Source organism: Ambystoma mexicanum, chromosome 8, assembly GCF_040938575.1.
Source record: "Ambystoma mexicanum isolate Mex_15411 chromosome 8, UKY_AmexF1_1, whole genome shotgun sequence".
In the NCBI taxonomy this organism is placed as follows: domain Eukaryota; kingdom Metazoa; phylum Chordata; class Amphibia; order Caudata; family Ambystomatidae; genus Ambystoma; species Ambystoma mexicanum.
The window spans coordinates 995,468,965-995,485,005 of record NC_090929.1 but is presented as its reverse complement, the minus strand read 5'-3'; the positions used below and the strand labels follow the sequence as shown (position 1 = coordinate 995,485,005).

Here is a 16,041-nt window from a genome sequence, read left to right as displayed (position 1 = left end):
AATTCTTGCAAATAGGCTTCTCCCGTATATATCCAGCATCCCGGGAGGATAGCTCAGTGGCAACTGCGCGCCTTGGAAGCAAGACGACACGAAGCAACACAGGTAGAATCCGCGCTTAGAAACCTCTGGGTGTTTAAGCGCGTTATAAATATCGCAACTAAGGCAAAAAGAAACAATTACGCAATTAAAAAACAAACAATTCCCATAACAGCGCCTCGATGCCCGTGGGCTGTGTGAGCGCTTTAAAAATGCTCAAAAAATTTTTTATAATTCATGTGGACCAAACAGGCTTCATACCAGGCATATCGACCTCGGCCAACCTATGCAGGCTCTTTGCCATACTAGCCCCGATCGACTGCAACGTACAGGCGGTAGCGGCCCTCCTTGACATGGATAAAGCATTCGACTCTGTGGAGTCGGACTTGTATACTCAAGGTACTGCGGGGGGGGGGAAATCACTCCTTATCAGCTGTGAGGTTATTGTACACAGGGTCGAACGCCTGCATAGGGGTGAGTGGCACGCAATCCAAACACTTTCTGCTGGGTCATGGGACACGACAGGGCTGTCCACTTGTTCCCCCTGATCTTTGCGGCTGCAATTGAGGTGTTAGCGGCGCAACTACAGAAATTCCATGGGGCGCGTGGCCTGGCCATGGGTGGGGCCTGTTCACTAGTGTCATTATACGCAGATGATGCAATCCTATACCTCAAGGACCCGGCAACTAATCTTGCCCTGATTTCCCTGAAGGTGGTGCAGTTTGGGGAATTCTCGGGTTTACGGCTGAATAAAGGGAAGTCCACCCTGTTCACCGTGAATGTGAAAAGGGTCAGTGGAGAGGCCTGTACACTGCTGGAGGACAACTACTTCCGCTGCCTGCGTGCCCTGAAGGAGAAAGTGAAGGGATGGCCAAGATGGTGGTGGTCCCCAGGCTGCTGTACATATTTCAGGATACCCCAGTATGGCCGGGAGTGGGATTCTTTAGAGATGTGAAGTCATTGCTGATTAGACTAGCTTGGCACCCCCGTAGCCCCCGCATCAATTGGGAAACATTGGTCCTGCCGTGGGACAGGGTGGGGGGGGGGGGTCGGAGCCCCAGATGGGAGCTCTACTTCCTGGCATTGCAATTGTATTTCACCACGACGTGGATGCCCCCCCCCCATGTCCGCATTGAAAAATCCTATGTCCGTCCTTACTCCCTTTACTCCCTCCAAGGGGTCCGGATGTCCCAAAGAGCATCAGATAAATGCAGCTTCGACCCAGTGGCATGCACGACACACTCATGGTAGAGGGCTCTAAAGAGCGTGGGGGTAGATGTCCCCCTTGACTTGGGTATCCAATTATGGAACGTCGAAACGATATCCCCGACCTGTGGCGAGACTAAAGTCCGGGAGTGGCGGGGGGCGGGGATCCAACGGATGGCAGACATGTACCCGAACACCACCTTTGTCCCTCTGGAGCTATTCAAAGAGAGGATGGGTGGGGGCCTGCACTGCAGCCTACAGTACCTAAGTTTTAGGGCAGCATTTAGGAAGTGGTTCGGGACGTTCCCCGAGTGGCCGGCGAACAAACCCGTTCCTACAGTACATTGTCAACTCACCTGGCTGCAAAAGGGTGATATCTACTCTGTACAGGCTTATTCAACACAACACTCCTCAGGGGTCACTAAAGTGCAGGCAACAGTGGAAGGAGGACACAGGGTTCTGCGAGAACACACACAAAGTGGCCTTTAACACAAGATTGCAATTGATCCAACTGAAAACACTGCATCACACATTCATGTCCCCAGCTCATGTTAACCGGTTCGATAGCTCCAAACTGCATGTTGTCGCCGCTGCAGCCATGATCCAGCTGACTTCCTCCACATGATATGGGCTTGTGCCGAGTTGCGGTCTTACTGGGAGGGGGTGGCGGAGGGCTGCTCTGCGATGTTGGGGCAGGATGTTCCCTGTGAAATACAGTACTGTATGTTTGGTTGGTCACTGTCTATTCCCAGGCAGTATCGAAAGCTGATCACAACATGCATGATACTAGCTAGACGTATCTTAATGAAATGGACCAGCCCCTCCCCACCGGGGATACACACGTGGCGTAAGGACTTAATATGGCACAGTGACATTGATAAAGAATATGGGAACCTGTGTGATAAGCAAAACAGACCTAAGGCCATTTGGGGCCCATTACCGCCTACCTACTATCCCTGAATGCTGAAACGGATGTGTGAATCACGAATAGCAAGGCATATGCCTACTCTGGATGCCACATGGAGGGAGAGGGCTGGATGCAGGCATGCTTACCTGCTTTCTGGGTCCAACACCCACTCCGCTCTCTGTGCCCTATGGTAATCCACTGCACCATGTTTATATCACCATTACTTTGCAGAAGTGGGATAACCGCTGCCGTAAAACTTCTGAAACATGTCAATGTGATGCAAGTATTCCAGTGGAATGTGATGTGAATGTTTAGTCAAGAAAGTTATTTTTTTTAAAGCAATGACTTTAGCTACATTTTTGTTGGCATCATTATTCATTTTTTAAATCTTTTTATTGTGTAATGAGCAACAATACAAGAATAACCAAGACATGTTGAGCAGAGAACGCATCCCTCCAGGCAAAATGTCCAATAGCACAGATTGTGTTAACATCCAGAATGCATCACCCTCTCACCTTCACGATACCCCGTACAACCATCAAGTGCGCTACAGGTATATTCATATTGTAGAGGAGCCCTCTTAGCCTCCACCCTCCAACAGAGCAACCCTGATAGATAACCCTTGTCTCCCCTTTGTATTCCACACATTGGCAAATTCATGTGGACAACCTCTGGTCCTATAGATAACTCTATAGTGACATACAATAATCCAGGTGCCATTCCCACTTGGCAATTCTGGGCGAGTCTCCCAACCCCCCATTTCCTAGCAATATTACTCTTGACCACCACCATTGCATTTGCTACAAAGAGCTTCTCATAACAGGGAAAGGAAGCTCCCCCACTCAAGGCTAGCTTTGGATCATCTGGTATGGCTGCCCTAACGCTCGAGATATGCATCTTTAGACTCTGTTTAGGATTTTGTGCGGAACCTGCGGAAATCTGGCAGAAATTGCCACCTATCGAGGTGCCATCGGAGCCTCCTGCCAATTCTCGGCTTCATTGGGGCCTACGTCCATCTCCCATCTTTGTACCAGCTTCGTAAGAGGGTGATGGGTGAAGTTAAGAACTACCTAGTACACGGTCGATGTAGCTCTTTTCGGTATCCATTCTGTGTTTGTTGGGCTCCAACAGGGTCTGTTCAGTGCAGTCCTACTTCTCATTAAATTGCGCCTACGTAGCAATGTCGAAACCTGAGATATCACAACCCCCTCACCAGCGTTCAGCCGGAGCCTGTGTCGCAGCTTCCCAAAAGTGGTTGGCATTATTATTTAGGCAATATTTTGAATGGAGACATTGTTGATGGAAACATTTTCATGCACATCCCTTCATTGTTCTTAGAACACTGAAAAGCCCCACGTACAAATTCACATTTGCCATTTAAAGTAAATGAGTGTCGTCAAGCCATGGCTATCAGTTCAGGCCATCGTGTTATGACATACTTTAGGAAAGCATTCTAGCACTTTGTCAGTGACATAAACTTGATTAAAGATGATAGAAAGAAAACTCTTTACAAGTTGATCAGCTATTTAGCCATTTGTTAGTTAGAAATGGGCGTATATAATATGCTCTGCAGCAAAATCCTTGTCTTTAGTGTTATGTACAGGCAGCATTCACATACTACGTAGAATGGTCTAGTATTGATTGGCTTTGGGATTTGAAGTATTCTTTCACAATTGTAAGTTGTCTTTCCGAATAAGACTGGTGTGATTCAGTGATAGTATTTATTTATTTATTTATTTGCTCGCTTTGGTCAACCTAGAAGCCTTTACTTTAACTTGGTATCAATACAATAAATATAAGTGTAATTGAAAATAAGACATGCAATGCTTTGAGGTACTGAAGTAATTGACCTCATAAAAGCTACATTTAAACCAACGTTTGTTTCCATTGATACGTACTTATTGTAAACGGTTTTTACTTTTTTCAACAGCAAGTTCTAATGCCCCAGTTTTTGAGCTGTTGTATGAGAAGAATCCACTGCACTGCAATTTTGAGAGAAGAGTGGAAGTTAGTACCAGACCACTAAACATAATTTACAACCCTAAGGCCATCACCAAAGTTGCAGATTTCTTCTACAAAGGAAAGGTTCATAGCTCAGGTAAGCACGTGTTCTATATTTTCTATCCTATAAATAATATGTTTACAGACTAGTGGGAAGCCATTCAATGCCTTTTGCTACGGAGATCCTAACAAATGAGGGTTCAACAGCCCTGAGTTTTGCTCCATTCAAGGGGAATCTTCAAAAAACTAAAGTTAGAAAATGACGAGGACTTATTGTCCACTAACATCCCACAATCAATTCCAATAATAAATGAACTATAATCACAAAAATGTGCATCAAACAGAGTCCCATAACAGAACTTTGAATTCATATCAAGGAAACATTTTATTTTCATTTCATGAATAAGTACAATTGAATAGCAAGACCTCCAAATTCATTTTAAATCACTAAACAATTAAAATTGGCAAATACTGACACTGTGAAAGACATACAAATCCAAAGAATCCAAAATAGAGTAAATCAAAATTACTTCATAGAGTATGAAGAGTCAACATAGTACTCGCCTGATAATAGTTCTATACTTTCGAGAGTACAGCTTAGTAAAACATCACCTTTCATCTTCCATATGATCCACAGCGCACATGAAACTATGCTACGCATGTTTCAGTTCTTTCCAATGTAAACAATTTCCATCAGGGTGCCCAAACCTGATCAATCTTAAACCAATGTGTCCCCTAATTCCCATTTTAGTCTTTCTTGCATAATTCCATTAAACCTTCGTATCAGTGTTTTTTCAGTTCTTGTTTTTCATAGTCTAGCATTATAGATCATCTGGTAACCCCTTACAAATGGACCATTACATTTCAGTGCCTTTTTTTTCTCCATCCAATTCCAAGCAACCTGAGAAACCAAACATCATGGTCTCTGTCCCTGCAACAATTAATGTGTGTATCCATGGACACAAAGGCAATTAACATCCTTAAGTTGGTGTATGAAAAGAACCCCTTTCAATTGCTGTAGTTCTAAGATATATTTCCAGATTATCCTGTTAAAGTATTCACCATTGGCACCCAAGGAGGGTGCTCTGTCAATCGTGTGTCTAGAAACGCAGGCATGAACTGTCTCGCTGGGTTTTACCCAGCCACGCCACTCCTTTCCCCGGGTGCACCATCTTGTTTTTGTGCATGCAACAGGGAGTCCCTTCATCTTGCCTCCCCCGCCCTAACCTCCTAAGACCTCTTGTACCCTTCCCTCACACTCCTCCCTCCCAATCCACTTACCTGCTGGACCAAAGCTTTCTGTCCCAGTCACGGCACTCAGTCCCGTCCTCAGCCGCAATAGATAGAAAAAGGGACTTAGTCCTTTTTCTATATACTATGGCGGTGGACATCTTTTTTTAAATTAGAAAATAAATACATTTTGGGCTCTTGCAATATGCACGGAGCCCTTGTCCATTAAAACAAATATTAAATTATTCATACTGAGGACCGTTCCTCGTGGTGCAAATAACCATCACCCCTTGCCGAGGGCATACAGAGCTGGTAACTGCCCTGAGACTTTGTGGAGGCCCTCGCTTTGCTCGGGCTTGCCTCAGTTTGAGCTGGCGGCCCGTTACCTGCTCTGTATGACCCCAAACATGGGGGCGATGGCTACATTAATCACATAACCGTGGTCCATACATACAAGGATCCAGATACTCAACAAGATCACAATATATGCTGTTTATGGTTCGCTTTCATGTACGTGTATTCAGACGCAGCTTATCTCTTTAGAGCAGGTTTTTTCTTTCTTTGAATTGCCTCATTTTATTTTGATGACAAGTTATATGTTGGTCACAATATTTTTTTATTTTCTTTATTTTCCACTGCTGCTTCTACATGGCATTTTTTGTTTTATAGACTACATTTTACTTTTGCCTCCAGAAATCTGGATGGATGACCCTTCAGTAACGATTTGTTTAGAAAATATATCGAGATACCTTGTAACAAGGGGGTGCTAATGAGCAGCCAGCATGATGACTGCCTAACGCTGGGGCTCTGCTGATGGCCTACCGGAGATCTGATGTGGTGGCGGCAATACTGGTGCTCATCTACCCCAATTTAAGGCATTGAGTCCCAACACAGTGCTTTCTAACTGGCCCTACCAGGGAGAGAAACCGGAGGCCGTGGGACGCGCGGCGGACTTATGCAGACCTAGCCACCTTGATAGGGAGGAACTGCCGGAGCACCGCTGCGGCAAGGGCGGGAGGCAGTGGATGACGTGGTCTTGGCCCTAACCCTGTGTTTGTGGCACGCCAGCAACCCAACCCGAGACACCACCCGCCCGAGGCAGAAGGCCATACATGTCCTTGGCCAGCACAACCCCCTCCTGAGCAGCCCAACTGGGGCAATCTCCTGTTTCTACCCCAGCCGTGGGACCGTGGCTCTCAGCCATCAGCCCACCAAACCTAATTGGACTTTCACTGCCCAGGCAGAAACACCTGCGCATCTACCAACCATGCAGTGGAGCGAAATCCTGCACAACTGTCAGCGCCATAGTCCATGAATCCTTACAATCCACATCCAGACTGAGAGCATACCTAGGAGCCCTCAGGCTGCGTGACTGCCACCCGTGCAATTCCCATTGCCCACCTGATGAGAACAACCGGGAGGCATTAGACACTGAACCAGTGCTGAGACCAGCTGGCAGTACAAGCAGGTCCCTCTGTGCTGGGACCACACACAGCATGCGGAACTGGGGCACCCTGGCGGCAGCTAACTAAAACCCGGGGCAGGTCGAACCCTCCTGCAACAGGACTGCTAGCAATATACCCGCTCATCTGACGCAGCTGCACAGATGGGCCCCATATGACCGGGCCCTGTGATAACCCTCATACCACCGAGAGATAAAGGAAGGTCAGGTAGGCCTACCGGCACCTGATCTACGGCCCTGCGATTATCCGACCATCCTGTGGGCATACCTAAACTCTTGGGGAGCTGCAGAGCGATAATGCTGAACCATAAAACCTGCCCCTCACTGTGATACTGGAAATGCATTGGAGGGACAGAGCCTCCCTGTCCTTGTCCTGTAGTCCTTTTTCATTTATGTTTTGTATTGTCTTCTGTACGATATTCAAAAAGGTGTATTTCACAGGTGTCTACACCACAAGACATGACAAGAAAAACTGTGATATATCAAATTATCACGTTAAAAGATATTTTTATTTATTAAATGTGTAGAGTAAAAACTCCTAAAATGATCAAATTACATAAAACTCAGTATCAAACAGGATATATAAAACATGTAAAACATACACTTTACAAAACACAAGGAAACAGCTACTGTGGGTTAATTGTTGTAGTAATTGCAATGTTTCTCCGTATGAAAATTCACATTGGAGTAGTTTGTCAAATTCTAAAGTGCAATTGGTATATTTCTCAAACCCAACTTGTACATGTTTCTGTCCTTAAAACACAAACAAATGTAGGACATTCATCAGGGGTAAAATTGCTTGTGTATTTCTAGTTATAATTCTTCTTTCCTATCACTTTCTTTCTGTCAGTTCCTCAACAATGATGAATCCTACGGGTTAAAGACACACTGTTACTGATGTATATTTAAAGTTTTTAAGTCTTGTCATAAGACTTTAAAAAAGCAACCCCGATCCACCTAGGGGGCTGAGTATGTTTATTTCTTACATACCTTCTAGAGTGTGGTCAAAGAATCCACACTCTATGTACACCATACAAATTGGTGACAGAATGGGCGATTTCCTTTTAAATGGGGAAGATCACACGGAACCGCCTCTTCCTCTGCGAACAAAAACACAGAGAGAGAGAGAGAGAGAGAGAGAGAGAGAGAGAGAGAGAGAGAGAGAGAGAGAGAGAGAGAGACCGTCTAAGTATAAATTCTCAGTAAAGGGACTAACCGGAGTATAAGTATCTAAGTTTGAATATCGTATATCTTATCCGTGTGGTAACAAGTGTGTGGTCCCCAAAGCATGACATATGCCGTTTGAGAATACTGTATTATCTTCTGCCCAGGAGTCCATGTGAGACTCCTGGCAGTGCAGCTCTTCCTGTTTTTGGTTTGGTGTACAGATCCATAGGATACCCTTATGGCACCCATGGGTGGGGGTACAACCCTGTACCCCTAGTGTATGTTTTTGGGCACCTGTGTGTGTGGCCCACAAAGCAGGGTATGGGCTGGTGGCAGCTCCATGCTGAATTTGACAGATGCTCTGAGTATCCTCCATTTTGGGGTACTCGGGCCCTGCCATTGGAATCAGTTGATTACTGATAGGAAACAAGATGGCCTCTTGCTTTCTATTACCTGTTACCTTGTTTTCCCAAAGACCTGGGAAGCCCTGACTCTGTCCCTTCCCCCTGACTGGCTGTTGGGTGGAAGTTCCATATATGGTGGTGTTGTGAAGTCCAGGCCAGACTGGCTGGAGCCTTCCCAGTGACTGTATGTTGTGGGTACACCCTGTGGGTCCTGGGTGAGTGGAGTGTGACCAATATGCACTTCCTGTTGTGGATGTCTGGTATCTGGTATTTGACACATAGACTGAGACAGCCATGCCCGAAACTGGTATGAATGCAGTGTGTAGTGTTGAATGGCTGGGTACTTGTCCCAATACACACATTCCTTGTTTGTGTCTAAAAGGGAGGCGTATGGCCTGAATGCACTGTATGCCTGATTGGCTGACTGACTGCTGAATGCCCTTCTGAGTGACTGGTTGCCTGAGTGTGACCCAGCCGAATGAATGGGAGATCAACTAGTATATCTGGGGCCTCTCACTGCTAGAAATCATTCAGAAGCTGAGTTGGCACTTGAAGAGTAACTGGAACTACTTATCCTTGAAGCCCAGCTGGAAGAACTGCTGCTGCATTTGCTTCGACTCGATCCGAAGGCTGTCGAGTTTGAGGACTGATCCGTGCGAGGACCGGCGACAGAGACCTCTCCCCGAGCTACGAGGTAATATCGTACAGACTGCTGAATCTTTGTCGAAGCGCCCTGGAAGCCAGCCCTCGAAGGACTGTTGACCGGAGACGGGGACCGCCGAGGAGACCGAAGTGAAGCACCCGGACATAGTTGCTGTCTAGGTCCATTGCCGTCGACCAGGGTTCGAAGTAACGCCGTAACCGCTGGAAGCCTGTCGAGTAGTGTTGCCCAGCATCAGGGACAGCTCGTCGTGCCGCCGATGACCGGAGCCGCAACGCTCCACCTTTGCCTAAAACATTTGAATCTAAGGACTCCCTTGTCCGCACCGTCGACCGCTTTGTCCCACTGGAGAAAGTCAAGGATGCAGACGCGCCGAGGAGAATCCACCGGTGGGTTTCCCGCCACCTTAAGACCACAAAGACTCCGACGACTCGACGCCCTTGCCGGGCCACAGTTCTTCAGAAACTATTTGCGGTCCTGAACTATCCAACACCGAGGTGTCCCGCACACCTCATCCTCGCAGGACGTCGCCGACGAGCACCGCCTGGATCGACGCCATGGTCTCAGCACCATCGAACGTTTCATCAATGCCATCGACGCCTAGTTCACCTTCTTCGACGCCTCTCAACGATCTGTGGCTCCTGCTTTAAAGGGAGTCACTCAAGAAGGATCCATCGGCGCCTGTTCGGAACTCTGCTCTACCAGGTACATTGGGGGGGGTAGAAATATTATAGAAGGAAATAAGACTCTTTGATAAATATATAGACTGGGCTTGTAGTGTATCTTTATTTTACAGGTTGCCCAGGTCGGGGGGTTTCTCCACGCAGAACTGTCTAGTGGGGCCAGTATTCTGCCAATTGTTCTAACCAACTGCTTACCTTCTATGTCTATTGTTGGTTACCTTTATTAAGTGATTTGTGTGACATTTAACCAGAGTACAGTTGATGCACTTTAATGAAATCTGAGAATAATTGTGGTACCACTTAGAACTGTATATATTTGCCACTATAGATTTACTGAGCACAAAGTGTGTTATTGTGATTGTGTACATAACCTTGAGCTTAATTATATAAAGACTGTGCTTTAACTAACTGTGTGGACATTCCTTTGCGGGGGCTTTCGGGACTACACTGTACTTAAGAACCAGCCTGCATCACCTCCTGAGAAGCTAGGTCTTGATTGCTTGTCCATTGCTACGGTAATAGAGAATCTTGGCTGGGGTCCTCTGTGCCTCTCCTCTGCCATATAGAGAGCAGAAGTACAGACCCCCCTCCAGTCTTTACACTCACCCTCTCGCTGAAGACCACATTGGCTGCGGACCATCCACGCCACACCCTAGACCACAGGTTCTGTCACATACCGATCAGGACTGGCTGTCCCCCACAAGGGATCCGGTACTAAAGTTGGAGGCAGACTCAAGCTCGAGGAGGAGGCCACTCATAACTGCCTCTCTATCCGAATGCCAAGGATCTCCCCACCGTCACCCTGCCAGTCAGACCACCATGACTAGAGGCGCAGTAAGAGGAAAGAAGACCGGGGCCATGGACACATTTGCGACAGCTACTCACTGTGGAAACCTGCAACCACTAGGCAGTCAAAAGATTGATATACGGGGATATTTCTTCTCTGTGAAAGGGACAGTGAGCTAAATACTTGGTTGAGACTCTCCCAGGGGCCTCCACCCAAGAACAGGTCAGTGGGCTGTGTTCATGCTGGTAGAGATACTCCCAGAGCTTCTTTGTTTTGCATAGAGATGTACTTTGCCTATAATGAACTGGATGCTACTTCCGCTGGAGTACGATGGGAGGCCTTCAAGGTCTATATCGTAGGCATGTCTGTTTCCCAGGAAGCAGGAGTTTTAAAAACAATAAGAAATGACCTTCAGCGTTCTGAAATTGAACTTAAATCTCTGGACCAAGAATAGTCCAACCATTGGAGCCTGTAAGTTTTAGCGCAGATACGCTCTGAACTGGAGCTATTCGAGGCGCACGCCTTCACGGGGGTATGCTATTACACATGTCCACAAGCAGCTAAGAGATACAGGGAGGGTGAAAGGCTGGGTATAATCCTAACCAGGCTGATCAAACTTGAGGGCGGACACACCCAAGTGGACTGTAGTACTTACGAGTTGGGAAATCCTGAACAGTTAGACCAAGAGATCCTACATGTGTTCTGACTTTTACGGTTCCTTGTACACTACTGAGCAACAGCATGATGTACATGCCTTACAGTCCTTCCTTGAGGAGATCCCCTTATCACGCTTAAGTAATCAGGTCCGGAAAGATCTCGAAGCCCCCATATAATTGTAGTAGATTCTAACAGTGGTAACAGATTCCCAAATGGTAAGGCCCCGGGCCCAGATGGCCTCACTTCCGAATTCTACCAAGAGCACGCAGCCCTCCTGTCCCAGCGTCTCCTTGAGGTATGTAATGAATCACTTTGGGACTCCATCCTTCCTACTACCCTGCGAGATGCCACTAGAACTAGCCTCCTCAAACCTGATCAGCCAAGTAATAAATGCAGGTCTTACAATCCCTTTCCCTTATGAATGTAGACACCAAAATCTTCGCCAAGGCTCTTGCAAACAGACTTCTCCTGCTTATGCCCTACATCATACACACCGATTAAGGGGGCTTTGTCCCGTGTAGGTCGACATCCTTGAACATCAGGAGGCTATTCGACATCATGGCAAGAATTGACCATGCGGCGGAGGCCGTAGCAGTGGCACGTGATGCTCAGAGCTTTTGACATGGTCTGCTGGGAATATCTGTAGGCGGTTCTCGAGAAAATAGGAATTGGTCCCTAAATGATACACGTGTCCCACGGCCAGCGTTTTAGTCAACTCTCACAAGTCGCCAACTTTTAATCTAAGCAGAGCCACACAACTGGGATGCCCACTCTCTCTGATGCTTTTCGTTTTGGCCATCAAACCTATGGCTGACCTGATTAGATCCCTTCACGCCCACTGGGGTATCCGCCTCAGGGGGCTGACCGAAGATCGTTTCACTATATGCAGACGATGTCCAGCTATACGTCCGGGACCCCCAAGAAAACCTTGATCCAATTCTGTGGGATGTGATCCACATGGGAGGCTTCTCTGGGTTCACAATCATTTACACTAAATCGGAAATATTCCCACTCACCAGTAACACCAAACAACTCAGAGGTATATTACCCTTCCGCTGGTCTCCAAACAGAATCAAGTACCTGGGGTAAGGGAAACCGGGGCGTAGCCATCCCTACTATCGGACAACTATGGCGCTGTGGAAACCTATGTTGACAATAAGCTGACTAGGTGGTGGGCACTCCCTATCGCAATGGCTGGTCAGCTATTCCTGGTGAAGATGGTGCTAGTCCCCAAACTACTAAACATATTTGCTAACGTCCCCATCAAGCCGGGAAAACCCTTCTTCTCCAAAATACATGGACTTTGTGCGCAGTTACTATGGCACGCCGGAGCGGTGTGGAAAAAAATGGTTGGATATGACTCTGCCATACGACAAGGGAGTTTGTGCGGCCCCAAACCTCAAATTATACTGGGTGGCGGCGCAAGCCCAGTATGCGTCATACTGGTTCGGGGACACTGGGCAACTGCTGCATGCCAAGCTGGAGCACCTAGCAGTCAGCGTATCTGACCTTAAAACACTCATCATGAGCCGCACATACAAAGATGACTGCCCATACGACCCAGTCTCCGCCACCTTATTAGCCTGGCGCCACATACTATCACTGAGTACAGAAATATGCTCATATTATAAATGGCTTCCCTTATGGAGGTTCCCTGGACTGGACCCCACTTCGGACTCTGCACTGATGGCGCATTGGAGGGGATACAGTGTGCTTGCAGACTTCTTCCCGGACAGGAAATGTATTACACCTCAGACGTGGCGGGGGAACACACTGGATCAGGACTACAAGTATTGCAATACGATAGATTGCGAGCAGCAGCACGCTCACTGTGGCCATCCCTCCGTTCTGAACCCCCAGAAACTCAGGAAGTACTGTACATAGCTAATCCTTATAGCACTCGTAGGATAGTGTCAACACTATACAGAATGTTACTAAACAGACAATTTAACTCTACTTGTAGGGCACGCACTAGGTGGTCAGATAACCTGGGAATAGACCTAACCGACACCCAATGGAAGCACATGTCCACACATACCAGATGGGTCTCCCTGAACTTCAGGTTTCGGTGTATGCAGTATAAACTACTGAACAGACTGTCCTACACCTCCCAAAAGCTCAACCGATTCTCCCAAAACGCAAACCACCTTTGTCCCAGATGCCGATCAGACTCTGCTGACCACATGCACATGTTCTGGTCCTGTGTCGAGATAGGGAACTTCTGGAGCAATGTTCTGCAAACTCTCTCTGACATAGTAGATGTTCCTCTCGATTTTTCCCCACTGGGTGCCTTGTTTGGTTTATGGAACGACGTTCCGAACAAGAAAATCTCTACATTTATGAACGTAGGTTGTATGATCTCTAAGAGTGTGTGCTGCAGAAATGGAAACAGTGCTCTCCTCCAAGTTGTAAATCATGGATGGCCGCATTAACGTGGGTCCAGGACTGCAAGGAGCAATGCGTGAATTCACTGCCCCTCTCCTCTCGCCCTAAGAATACATGGACTGAATTCCAAACAAACCTATCTGACCTTCCCCACTGATTGTTATGAAGCTACTGCAACAAGACCTCATTGCTAACCCAACCAGTGTGAATGAAAGGTAATCTATATATGTTGGCTATCCCCCGCTCGAAACCTACTGTAATGTAATCCATCGGTCTGAATAAGTGCTTAGAAAATGACACGTAACCCACTGTACTCTGATATGTTTGCCAATAAATAAAAGGTTTAAAAAAAAGATAATGTGTTACAATATTAATTACTTAAATAATGCATCAGGTGTTTTTAAGCAGAAGATACCAAGACTTGAATGAGACAATTTAACTGGTGAAAAGGTGAAGTTGTCTCCTTTCATGATGGATAGACTATTCTAAATGTCCCTCTTAAACTCCTCCATCTTTTTGACCTATCAATTAAATGGTAAAAAAAAGGACCACAAGCTTTGAAAGCAGAATTTGGATAGCCCTTATTCAGGTCTAAAACTTCATTGTTAGGAAACCTAGATATTTAGTTTCTAGTACAGGCTTAATGCTTACTGTTTCCAGAGTCCACTTATGTGGGCTCCTGCTTACTCTTTTACACATCCTGATGATGTTTGGTTTTAGTGGGATTAATGATGAACTCATTAGCCAAAGCATATCTGCTTATGGTATCGAGCAAACGTTGGCTTCCCTTCGGAGTCGGCTCCATGAAGAGGATGTCATCAGCATAGGCCAACCAGCACACCCTTTGCGATCCCACTTTAGCACTCACAAAGGCAGCAATGTTTAGATGGTTTTTAATATCTACCAGATACAGATTTAAAAAGAAAAGGTGCAAAGATGCATCCTTTCCTCACTCCTCGGCTTGGGGGTATTTTCTTGGACAAGGTAAAGCCACCATCAAGTCGCACTACTATGTTAGTCTCTGCCTGTAGATAGACCAAAATTGCTAACAGACCAGGTGGGATACCCCAGTTATTTTGCTTTTCCCACAGAAGGGCTCTGTTCACCATGTCAATCAGTGCCACGTACAGCGGTGCGGAGCCCATGTACCAAGCTTTATCTCTGATAGAATTCACAATAAGGCCATTTAAAGTAGTGGACAAACCTCTCCTAAAACTTATCTGGGCTTAATCGAGATCGAGTATGTTGTTCTCTTTGCCCATTTTTCCAGCTCCCTCAAGACAACACCACAACACCTGCAAATATGTTGCTATCCGTGTCCAAAAGGGTGATCGGGTGATAACTTTCTGCGGTCGTCCGATCGCCTCATTTAAAAATCGGTACAACCACTGCCGATTTCATGCTAGGGGTTATTTTTTTGTCTCAAAGGAATTAGCAATCAGTTCATAAAGTACTGTCGACCAATCATCAGCATTCTTTTTTTTAATATGTAGTTAGAGAGACCATTTGGGCCTGCTGCTCTAGAGCTGGAAGATCCAAGGATCAATGATCTCATCTTTTCTCTCGTACCACACCTCAACCAGGAATAGGGGGTTCCGGCTTCCGACTGCTGATGATTGAACAGCCCTCGAAAATAGGTGCACCGTACCTCCTCCTGTCACGCAGTTCCTCTGTCCTGAACATTGAGAGGCTTTTCCCCCATTCATTAAGGACCAATAATTGCAGCTATTTTTAGTAAAGAGGGCTTCCAACATCTCTTCTCCCTGGAGCTGATATCGGAGTAACCTATTCAATCTATTCCATCTGTGGTGAGCTGTCATTAGGGCCTTTTTCTTTCTTAGGAAATCATCCTGCCTTTCACTACAGATTTTTAAGAGCCTTATTTTGCTTCTTAGCTCTTGTTTACGGGGTAGAGTGTTTTCATCAAAATTATTCTTATGGGTTATACCCTTCTTTTATGCTGCAGGTTGGGGTTGCTCTAGTTTTCTCAAGATGTTTTCAAAATTAAACGGAGCACCTTCCCATCGTATTTCCTCCCCCGGTAGAATTTGAATAACTCTTGCCAACTTTCCATTCAAACCACTGCCATTCCTGCTGTATCTCAAGGCGTTTTATCCCCTGGTTTACTGCTTCTTCCATTTGGTACAACCCCTGCTCCCTAACAGTCGACAGTGAGCTTTAAGCATAGCTTATTGTGATCGCTTTCTGCCACCTCTTCCATGTTGAGTACTTTACAATATTGAGAGAGGTTTCGGGAGACAGTCACATAATAGATTATTGACTTAGAATTATTTCCCTTCCAGGTGTATTTAGGAAGCCAATCCCCCTGAATATTACCGTTGGAGATTAGTAGGTCCCAGTTTAAACAGAATTGAACCCATTTCAAATCCTTTTCCTCTGCAGATCTGATCTTGTACCCAGCGTATTGCGCATTCAAGCACTTAGCATTAAAGTC

At 46.3% G+C, this 16,041-nt stretch overlaps 1 protein-coding gene across 1 annotated transcript in view; it reads left to right on the top strand.

Moving 5' to 3' along the window:
- VPS13D (vacuolar protein sorting 13 homolog D) overlaps positions 1-16,041 on the top strand; it is a 3,263,180-nt gene that overhangs the window by 404,714 nt on the left and 2,842,425 nt on the right. The window contains exon 16 of the mRNA XM_069610908.1: positions 4,080-4,247. Within this exon, the coding sequence (XP_069467009.1) occupies positions 4,080-4,247 (168 nt within the window). The remainder of the gene's footprint in view (positions 1-4,079; positions 4,248-16,041) is intronic.